This window comes from Galendromus occidentalis, unplaced genomic scaffold (genome assembly GCF_000255335.2).
Source record: "Galendromus occidentalis unplaced genomic scaffold, Mocc_1.1 scf7180000077097, whole genome shotgun sequence".
In the NCBI taxonomy this organism is placed as follows: domain Eukaryota; kingdom Metazoa; phylum Arthropoda; class Arachnida; order Mesostigmata; family Phytoseiidae; genus Galendromus; species Galendromus occidentalis.
In genome coordinates this window covers 5,930-17,071 of record NW_003805085.1, presented here as the reverse complement: position 1 = coordinate 17,071, position 11,142 = coordinate 5,930, and the positions used below count along the sequence as shown (strand labels likewise).

Here is an 11,142-nt window from a genome sequence, read left to right as displayed (position 1 = left end):
TCAAACTTTCCAGCGCGCCAAGGGCCGTGGCTCACAGAATTTCCGACGAGGTCCGTTGCGCAAACTACCCATGACAAGCGTACAGAGTCATTTACGGAGCTCATTTTGGTTTACCACAACCTCGTATCCGTCGTCAGTCAGTGTCCGACAGAGATCAGATTTTTGCGCATTTTTCAATTCGAGGTTCACATTTGTTCCATTGACTCTGATAGTCAGGTTGGCGACACCCTGTCCGGTAACCAGCAGACAGTGATTACTTCCAACGCGGACTTCCCGGGACCTATTGAGATTGGAATGGCGCATCGACCTTTTGACCATTAGGGCTTCCGCCACACTGGCTCGTGGTCTGTTGCTCGCATTTCCCCGTTGGCCTCTCCTGGGGCGGCGACAATTTCTCTGATAATGCCTCATCAGGCCACAGCTGTAGCATTTGATGGTCGTCCGAGATCTAGTCTCTTGTCTCTGACTTACTGGCTGCGCAGAGTTGGTTCGGATCGATTGTTGCCTTTGAGGGCGTCTGGAAAATCTCCCACGTCTTGGTCTCACATTGCCGATTCTGGTTTGTGACAGAAGTGCTGTAGCTTGATCGACTTCGCGATTGATTGACCTTCATGAGGATTCTGCTCTCAGAATCTCCATGAGGTTTCCAATAGTTTTGTCCTGTGGCGCTCTTGCTGCCCAGGCATATATCAGGGAGTCCCATTCCTGAGGAAGGGCGGCAAGCAGCCGAGAACAGGCTAGATCATTGTTTATGATGAATCCTGTCTGAGTCAGATGATCTGGCAAATTCCTGAAGACGGTGAGATTCTCATCTACCGTCTTGTTCTAAGCAAACCTGAATGCCATGTAATGAGAGATAGCCACATCCTCTACAATCCGAGAGTGTCTAGAAAATCTAGCTTTTGTTCGAGTCCAGATTCCGTGCGCTGTTACTGTTTCGGTCTGGTTGTAGAAAAAGGAGACTATTAGATTTGGATGTGTTGAGGGAATTCGACCACCTGGGCTAAAGGTCGCTCTAATTTCGCTGACTTATCGTGGTCTTTGAATACTCGACGTTTTGTTATGTAATCCTCCACTTCTGCGTCCATTCGTGGCCACCAGTACCATTACCTAATTGCGCTTCTAGCTCGTACGATCCCTTGATGACTGCTTCCGTGAGCCGCCCCGATCACCGCGGACCTCAGTGACGATGGAAGAACGACCTTGTCTTCCCTCATCAAGATTCCATCCACGGCGGTCAGTTGCTCATGGATAGCCGTGGGTCTCCTGCTCCTCGACTAGTTCCCCTTCGTCCTCCATGGTGTCGACTGTTCTGATGTTCCTCCGATTACATGGGCCAGCCGGATGTCCCTCGGTGTCACAATTCCAACATCTCAAGCGGTTCCGCGGTCTCGGGCTGGGTTTCCGCTGACCTTTTTCCTCTCCTCCGGGCCTCCGGGTTCGTTCAACGGGCTCCACTTTCCAGCAGCCCTCGAGTGCAGCCGAAACTTGGGCAGCCGTTCGTATTGCGTCGGTAAGCCGCTTCGACTCTGCTGCCGCTGTTTCTAGCCTCGTAGCCATCTCGATCGCACTCACCAAATTCAGTCCGTCGCCTTCCTGCAAGAGTCGTTCCCGGATCTCCGCGTCGGCGGTTCTTGCTATCAACTGGTCCAACACTGCTTGATCCTACTTCGAGATTTCGGCTCTCGCGGCCAACCGCCGCAGGCCGCTCTCGAACGTCGCCACAGATTCTCCCGGAGCTTGTGCTCTTGCGAAGAAGTCGATCCGCTTGGTCACTTTCGACTTTTTCTCAACAAATCGATCGTTTAAGCGTTGGACGGCGTCATCGAATTCCTTGATTTGACTGCTTTCGCTTACCGGTCTGCTGAGTGGCGCCCGTCTTGTAGCGGCAAACTGTCGCTGGCCTTCCAGCCCCAGGCAGTTGATCAACGTGGCGCGCTTCCTGGCGTCGGGAAAATCTTCGCCTCCTCTGGCGATCAAATGTGTCGAGAAGATCTCGTACCACTCATCGAATGACATCGGGGGTTCCCCGGCTTCTTCCAGGGAAGGTGGTGGCAGCACCGTTTCTGTTGGGTCTGGGGATCGACCAAGAATGCTGACTCGGTATAGCGAAGAGACACCACGACTGTACTAAGTGACGGCTCGGGGAGGAAGGTCCCCGTGGCAGAAATGGCCGCCTTTTTATTGGGTCAGACTTCTGCCGCGGCGCAGAAATCACGAAGTCGGGACTCAACAGTTCCCGTTTTCTTCGCTTCTTTTCGACTGCGCCAATGTAGTGAGAACGTGGTTGGCTCGGCGGAGACTCAGCACTAACTGATTTCGCAAGGTTTATTCACCAGAGATGCACACATGTCGCCCTAGACGGCGGGATCTTCCAAATATATCTGAGCTATCTATAACTCATCGACACAGCAATGATCCCCGGAAATTCCTAAGGATCAATCGCGGGTCACGGGAAAAGATCTTGCGGGCCACTTGTGTCTCGCGGGACACGTTTTTGACACCCCTGCCCTCCCGGCGAACCAACAACGGCTGCGGAATCGCCTCTCTGGACTTGGATCGCCAGGCACTGGAAGAGACATTCGGTTGCCTTAGAATCGCCTTCGCCAATTTGTTGGGGATTTGATCGGGACATGTCGTTCAAATAGTTGAGGGTTCCAGGGCAGATGATACGGGTGGCCCACAGCTGACATTCGATGTTCTTCGTCCTGGCCTCCTTGAGATCGTGGCCCAGGGTGTTCAGCGCTATGATGAACGATCCAACATCATGAGTGCTGGCAAAAGTTCGCTTTGGATCCCTCAATGCGCCCGGATATGTGGTTTCAAACTCCATGAACCTTCTCAAGAAGGTACTTGCAGATCGGACAATAAATCCCAAATAATAGCGCACTGTCATATTGAGAGCCCAGATCTGACCCTTTCATGAACACGAGCGCAGCCAGTGCGTTTCGCTGACAGCTCGGATTTGGCGCAGGAATTTGAAATCGATTCCCGGCACTTGGTCCATCGACCCGGCAAGGGCAATGATCGTATTCATCCCTTTCGAGATTTGGTTCTGTTTTGAGATCTCTCCTCTCGAAGAAAATCCAGCTACGTACAATGCAACGCACGTGCAAAAACGTGAGAAATTGTGCTCTTTCTCGTGCTGCATTGGGTCCCAGATGTCTTTAGTCGCTGAGGGGGAGACTCCGATCGACTTTCTGTATTTCCCTTCTAGGAATTTAGCGAGCGACGTTATAGTCGGCATGGTCTCCTCCCTCAGCGACGATTTAAGTGTGTCCCAGGACATTCTCTTCACCACCACGTTCCATAGGTACCAAATGGCCGCGTCCACACATTTCACATTTTTCGTTTGAGGGAACGTGAAAAGCGCCTCTGCCGGATTGTCAAACGTGACAACATCGTATTGCTCTTCAAGATACATCCCGACTACATGGCGGTGCTTACTACTTCTTGACTCTAACTAAGTGATGACATGAGTCGATATAAGAAAGTCTACTTTGTCCAATCCAAGGCCCGAGTGCCAGATTGATCGATGGTTCAAGAATCAGACCAGTCATGATATCTATCACTTCAAATCAGATGAAGGAGAAGTATTGAGGAATCAGAGAGTTGCCGAAATTATGGATAGGATAGACGCGGAAATTAGTTATTCACCGCCTTATACTCCCACTCTAAATGGTGTCAGCGAACGCTTTTTATCACCATGTCACCATGTCTCGAAGTTTGACTGGGAGAAGCGCCCGACCAGGTCTGACCGATTCCGCCACCCTTCGGCCCGATCGCATGATTTCAACACGTCTCCGAGGCAAAATGTCTCGCAGAGTATGGCTACCTCCATCAACTCCCTATTTGTCACAGAAAGTTGCACCATGGCTAGTCTTGGTGGCTTCAGTGTTCGAAACTGACGAAACGAATACATATGATGCCTCCAAGATTGTTCCGAGCATTCAAATGTGCTGTCACAAGTCACAAGCTTCTCATAGCAGAGGATATAGAAGCGAAGCTAAATAGCTAGAAACTTGATGTCTTCCGAAAAGTGAGATCAAATCACTCTCGGAGATTTTAGGAGGGGATGGACATCGGGAAAAAAAAATAATATATCTTCCGGGAATCGGGAGGTTTCGGGCGGAGATATCCTTACAGCTATCTCCCTAGACGTCAGACGTCCAAGAAGGAACAAGTGCGCCACCTGCGCGAGGTTATTTCCACCTCTGAACCACTGTGCACCGGATTCTAACCATGTATTTACAAAGTAGTCTTTAAACTCTTCGAGAGCCGGGTACGCAGCATGATTGGGGGCCAGCGCAACTTCATTCAGTTCTATCCACGCATCGTCGATCGCCCACAATGGAGCCTGTGCCAAAGCTCCGCAACCGCGGAGGAATTGTCTTATTTCGACGTCATCATGAAATCGGCTCAGCCCGAGTTGCTGCGCCTCGCGCCACAGAGTTTGCCCGAAATGAAAGTTACAGCCTTTCAAGTCAACTGCGGGGAACGTTTCTCTGATAGCAGACAAAGCTGCGACCTCAAAATCGGGTTGAAATGCTTGTGGATGGAATACAAGACCCTTCGATACGGCATAGTCTTTCAACAACGAAAACATGCGGCAGTAGGTCTGTTTCTGCTTGTCGGGCAACAAGAAGCAAGCGAATGGTATCATCGCCCCTCGATAGAAAGCGTGCAACGTATACAACTGAAGAGACAGGGTACTACACGAAATGTACCGTCCATGTAAACAACAGTCGCTTCGCACAAATGAGTCATCATCTCAGCGGTCGAAAAACCGAGGATTCGGTTTTCGGTGCCGTCGTCGACGATAAGGAACTCTCGACCGTCGACAGTCTCTCTCCAATTTCCTTCGAGCCTTATATCCGACCTCGTCTTCGGCAACCTCGGTCTCATTTCGGTTCAGACACGGAAGCCAGAATCGCAGAAGCCAGAATCGCAGAAGCCAGAATCACAGAAGCCAGAATCGCATAAGCCAGAATTCTCATTTGCCAGGATTCTTATAAGCCGGAATTCTCATAAGCCAGAATTCTCATGAGCCAGAATTCTCATAAGCCGGGATGGACCGTCGCCCTGACGGTGCCTTCCAACGCGCAACGAAGCCTACGCTTTTGATTCTGGAACGATGAACGCGCACGCGCGAGGTGTCGCTTAAGTGATGTTCTGGGATCTCAGAGGAGACGGAACGTCGCACCGAGAGTGGCCGCTGCATCTTTCAGCTGATAACACAGGCTGTGTCGTTCCATGAGCTGTAGTGTTGTGTGAATATTATCTGAGTGATGAGTTTGAGCTCGGTGATGTGTTGAAGAATGATCCAAGAGCAGAATAAAGAGTAGTCAGTAAATCAGGGTTTGTCTATCTCCGAATCTTGGTAGTCTTCCCGGACAGTTCGATTTCGAATCTCAATCACGATAGTCGATTCCCAGTCTCGACGTCTCTTCTCGGAGACAAGGTCGCTCGGGAGGAACTCGACAACTTCGAGTCGAGCTCGAGGAAGGTTACTTTTGGCCCTGAGTAGCACAGGATAGCTCGCAATCGTCAGAAACCGGGACAGTCGCCGAAATCTTAGGGACAGTATTGCGATGCACACGTGACAAGTTGCTTCCAGAGTGATGTCGTTCGACACCTTGTCAGTGGGGCTTCGCATTGTTGTCATTGGGTTTTGCTTGATAATCGCATCGATCCGTACACTCCAACCTGTGTTCCGATTTCCATCGTAGATCAAAATCTTCGCTTTCTCGAGAGTCGATATGAGTGTCATGGCTGTCAAGGAAGTGCTCTCGGCGAAGGGGAAACCCCAATTCTTCGTGGAAAACTACCTTTATGAAGTTGAGAAGACGGTTGGTGGCAGGACATCTTACTGCAGATGCATCAAGCAAAGGAGGGACGGCTGTCCAGCAAGAATAACTATATTGAGATGGCCAGAACCGATGGTCCAAAGGCAGACTGGCGAGCATACTCATGCACCCGACACCGGCGAATTCATCAGGAGGCAGGCATCCGCTCAAATGAAGGATGCCGTTCTCGAAAAACAGGATAAAGGTGTTAAACGAGTTCATTCTGAGGTTCTTGCCGAGGAAGTGCGAAATTCGCGTGGTCTCTACGAGATGAACAGATAGGAGCAGCACTGCCAACATTCGACTCTGTGCGAGCCTCTTTGTATCGGGCTCGCGCAAAGCTCACACCGGCTTTACCTCAGAGTCGAACGGACATTGTCGTTGAGGGCTTGTACGGGAAAACTTTGAGCGACGAAGATTTCCTCTTGTTCGACGACGGCCTCGAGGACAAAATCCTGGCGTTCGGCACCGACGAAATGTTTAGTATCTTGTGCGAATCGCCCACTGTTTTCATGGACGGAACGTTCAAAGTAGTTCCCCACCTCTTCTTACAGTTGTACACCATTCATTCTTTCCACAAGGGTCAGATGTTTCCGCTCGTATTCTTCCTTCTCCCAGACAAGACCAAGGAGACTTATCGTAGGATGTTTAGTCTGTTGAAGAATCATGCCGATGCGAAGGGCATGGTGTTTGCCCCTCGCACATTCCAGCTAGACTATGAAGTGGCAACCCTGAGAGCCATACAACTCGAATTCCCGCTGTCGGAGATCAAAGGCTGTAATTTTCATTTTAGTCAGAGTCTCTGGAGAAAAGTTCAGCATCTTGGTCTCGTCTCTCACTACAACGATCCGTCGGTCAAGAAACTCATCCGGTCCTGTTTTGCCCTCAGCTTGGTACCGTTGGACAGAATTGACGACGCTTGGCTAGGAATCGACGCAGAGTCTCCGGCCGCGGATCATCCAGCGTATGAACGAGTAGGAGTTTTCAAGGAGTATGTAATCAATACTTGGTTGGAAAATGGGTCGGTGTTTCCACGTAGTTTGTGGAATCACTACCGCAACTTCGGTGCTCGGACAACCAATCACGTCGAAGCGTGGCATAGCGCGTTGAGTCGAACGATCAGGAAAGAACATGTAAACCTGTTCCAACTGATCAACTTCCTGAAAAAACAGGAAGATAAAGGGAGAGCGGACAGACTGTTGCTCCAGGCAGGACAAGCCCCACCGAGGCTCTCCTCGAAGTACAAGAGTCTCAACGACCGCCTTATTCGACTGACGGACGAATTCGAATCCGGCGCGAAGAGTTTGATGGAATATGTTCACTGCGTCGGATTCAACTTGAAGACTTGAGAATTGTGATCGTGAGCTTTAATTTAAGATCTCTGTCGTATCATAATCAGAGGATGAAATGTAATAATGCAGATTTCAGAGAAATATTTGTGCGAGAAATGAAGTCATACCTAGTCCAATATCGTTAACTCCAAGTCCATTCCTTCGAATGCGGGGCAGCACCGGCTTATGAGAATTCTGGCTTATGAGAATTCCGGCTTTTGAGAATTCTGGCTTATGAGAATTCCGGCTTTTGAGAATTCCGGCTTATGAGAATTCTGGCTTTTGCGATTCTGGCTCCGGCGATTCTGGCTTCTTCGATTCTGGCTTTTGCGATTCTGGCTTCCGAGATAGTACCCTCATTTCGACTCGCCCTCGGTGAAGAATACTCCGGGCGGAATCAAAGTTTGGTACTGAGACGCCGATTTCTTCATGGGCGAAGTCGCTCTGCAAGGCAGACACGACGCGAGGCAAAACTTCCGAGGATACTTCCTTCACTCCTCTCCCTGCTCTCGATTTCAAGGAAACCTTCATCAACTCCAAAGCCTTGAGTTTAATGAATTTCGCGTCTTCGGGTAAGTGACAGTGCTCTCCGCGAACTCGGATGATCGTGAGCTCAGGATCCCTCAAAGGAGCAGAAACCGTGAGATCGACAGCGAGCGCTTGGTGGTAGTCAGCGAGTCCAATGGAAACCTCAATATACTCAGCCAAATGTACTCACTTTCGTGAGTGTAGCTCTCGCTGCACAACTCTGCCAGCGGTTCAGAACGCAGCGACAATACATCGTGAACTGTTTCTGTTTCTCGATCTCGTACAAGACACCATCGATCCGAAAAGGCGACTTTCCGTTGGAGGACTGAACCTCTTCGACCCTCATTGTGAACATGGCAAGCTCTCGAATTCTCAAGCATCGATCATGGAAACTCGGACGAAGGTTCTCGATAATCAGCGCCGACTTCTGACCACATACGATGCGTAGATACCAGGAGGCGAGCTCGGTATTCTATTTTTTGCCCATAGAGAATCAATGGCTCAATTTCGATCGGTCGATTCCAAAGACCCACCCACCCGCTCCTGAGGCAAAACCTCGGAGAAACTTCACTGGCTTTACTGGATATTCGTCTCTGTCATGTCTCGGTCTAATTCACTGAGGTATCATGGAATTATACGTGATCTCAACCGCATCCGGACTCTGGATGGGATCAGTCTCATTGATGAGTTCGGCGGTAGAAAGCACCATCAAGATCGTAGAGACTCAAAATCGATACTCCCCAGTCAAAGGAGAACCACCACTGTACATGGTTCTTTGATGAGGAAGGAGGAGAGGAAACGGATTTCCAGAGAAGAGCTTCGAAGGCTAAGTCGAGCGCATAGAAGGTTTACTTCCTCTTGGCTCAGAAAGCTCCGGAATCGGGAGGGGGCTAAACCCACGCATTTAGGAGTCGGGCATCTGGGAATCGCGCATCTGGGAATCGGGCATCTGGGAGTCGGGCATCTGGGATTCGGGCATCTGATACCTAACCATCTGATACCTTTTTCATTTTGTTCTTGGTTTTTTTCATTCATTGCTTCGATGAAGCATCACAATGTATGGGAAGTCACGGAACTTCCTAAAGGAAAACGCACCATAGGCAATAGATGGATCTTCAAAACGAAGGAGAATAAGAATGGGGTAATTATCCGCCACTCATTTTGTGATTAAAGGCTACAATCAGGTCGCTGGAAGGGACTTCCAGGGACTGTATGCCCCAGTAGCTCGTTTCGAAACCATCAGAACGCTCCTGGCGGTCTCAGCACAGGAGGCACTGACTCTATGTCAATTCGACGTGGCTGCGGCCTTCTTGCACTCAGATCTAAGAGAAGAAATTTACACCCCTCAGCCAGAAGGTTTTGATGACGGATCTGGGAGAGCTTGCGAGCTGCTGAAAGCTTGTTACGGGTTGAAGCAAGCTCCGAAAGAATTTAACAGCAAAATCAAGAAATGCTTCCGGGAGCTGGGATTGAACCAGAGCACCTCGGACCCGTGCATGTTCTTGTACGAGGGACCGAAACGACTTGTGGTAGTTCTATATGTCGATGATGGAATCACGGGAGCCTAATGCAAAGAAGATGCTGAAGAATTCCTCATTGCACTCGGTAAGGCACTTGAAATCACGTTCAAACCACTGGAATTCTTTTTGGGGTTGCACATAGACATCTCCCCAACCTTAGAACTATCCACATCTATCAGTTGCCGACTTGTTGGAAAGATTTGGTACGACGATTTGCAAGCCGGCCAAGACGCCGCTTGACAGCAGTGCAAAATCCGCCTACGATGGCGAGATCGATGTGTCTCTGCCGTACCGCTCTCTCGTCGGCGGCTGATGCACCTCGCAATTGCGACAAGAGCGGATATAGCCTATGCAGTAGGCTTCTTGTCAAGGTACCTGGATTGCCTCACGAAACAGTTGTGGAAACAGGGGTTGCACATCTTGAGATACTTAAGTAGAACCAAGACTCACGGCCCCTTTTACTCTAGTGGCGGTTCACGCGAACTCAAGGTCTACAGCGATGCAGATTTCGCTATGTGTGAGACCACCAGACGGAGCACTTACGGCTTCCTGGTCAAGTTCGGAGAAGGAGCTATTGGCTGGTGTAGCCAGCGCCAGAGCTGTGTTTCCGCCGGCTCCATGGTCGCGGAGCGCTGCCTCAGAGGCTTGTAAAGCGGCGATCTGGACGGCCAAACTTCTGAACGAGCTCCACTACCCCGTAAAACCGACCCTACTCATCGACAACGAGGCCACGACTCGACTGACCGAATATTCGCAACAATTTAAGAACGCGAAACACGTAGAGGTGAGGTTTTACTACGTTCTACTAAGACAAGACTCCTGGTAGCCCTCCTCGTGATTAGCCTTGTAGACTCCGGTCTCGGCTATTCCAACTACTCGGTGGACTGCGAGCCCGATTGTAGGAAAGAGAACCGGTCATGCACCGTCACAGAAACGAATCCCGACAATTTTGCTTGCGATTGTCCGGACCTCGAGGCCAGCTGCCTACGCCTGGCAGCGCGTGACACGGTCTGTCTCAGACCTGGGAAACCTCCCAAGGGCGGCGAGAACATCTGGGATGCCTACGAAAAACACGTACATCCGCCGAAACCAACTCCGCCTCCCGCGTCACCAACTCCAGCATATCCCTGCAGATGGATAAAGCCGCTGATCGGCTCCTGCATCGGATCCTCCCTCATCATCCTGGCTTACGGCTCATACGCTCTCAAGCGCTTCGTTTTTGAGCGCGTCACACGCAATTATGGGACCGTGCCAGAATCTCCCACATCTGAACGCCATAACCAGCCATACAGAGAAACTGTTGACGAACTCCAATTGGAACTGATATACCTATTCACCATTCCCACAATAAGCGCACGTTTACTTTGTTCCCTCACTGACGCGAGAAAGAAAATTTATCCGACCACCTTGTAGATCGTGTAATCTCGGCAGTCTTTGGCTATCCCCATCAGATCGGCGACACTGGCATAGGAGGTTGCTCGAGAGAAGCTTGTCACCGTCATTCGATCCCCGATCGCATGGTGAAAGTCGACGACTACACAGTTCTGGTCTCGACTCACGTCAGCTTACATAATCGCACCTCTTCTAGCCAGATGCATGAATGCCATCTGAAGTCTATCTCAAAGGAATTTGAAACTGTAGTGCTGGGTATCGGGTAAACAGTATCGGTCGATGTCGTAACAATAACACTTGCTGGAGTGATTGAATTGGTGGTTGAAGAAGGTTTGAGGGTGCTCGTACTACTCAACACTGGTTTACCGGTAATGGTTGTAGAAGATGATCGAACAGTTGAAGACCGAGAAGAAGGAGTGGCCTTAGTAGCCCGAGTGGTCCGATCAGAAGATGATGGCCTTATCGTAACTTGAAGAAGCTCTAGAAGGATGAGCTGTAGCAGTGCGAATATGCAAAGCTCTGCCA

At 50.2% G+C, this 11,142-nt stretch overlaps 1 protein-coding gene across 1 annotated transcript; it reads left to right on the top strand.

Moving 5' to 3' along the window:
* Nucleotides 1-5,759: 5,759 nt before the first annotated feature.
* On the top strand, nucleotides 5,760-9,273 carry LOC108863900 (uncharacterized). Its single transcript, XM_018638576.1, has 3 exons — nucleotides 5,760-6,089; nucleotides 6,209-7,148; nucleotides 8,879-9,273. Exons 1-3 carry the CDS (start codon nucleotides 5,760-5,762, stop codon nucleotides 9,271-9,273), a joined length of 1,665 nt encoding a protein of 554 aa, XP_018494092.1.
* The last annotated feature ends 1,869 nt before the right edge of the window (nucleotides 9,274-11,142 follow it).

Bases quoted from the DNA above. Each gene is read 5' to 3' on its own strand.
- LOC108863900 (XM_018638576.1), top strand. From the start codon at position 5,760: ATGAGTGTCATGGCTGTCAAGGAAGTGCTCTCGGCGAAGGGGAAACCC. The intron at 6,090-6,208 runs GTGCGAAATTCG...GCTTTACCTCAG, and splicing joins CTGAGGTTCTTGCCGAGGAA to AGTCGAACGGACATTGTCGT. The intron at 7,149-8,878 runs GTTTGATGGAAT...TTGTGATTAAAG, and splicing joins ATTCGAATCCGGCGCGAAGA to GCTACAATCAGGTCGCTGGA.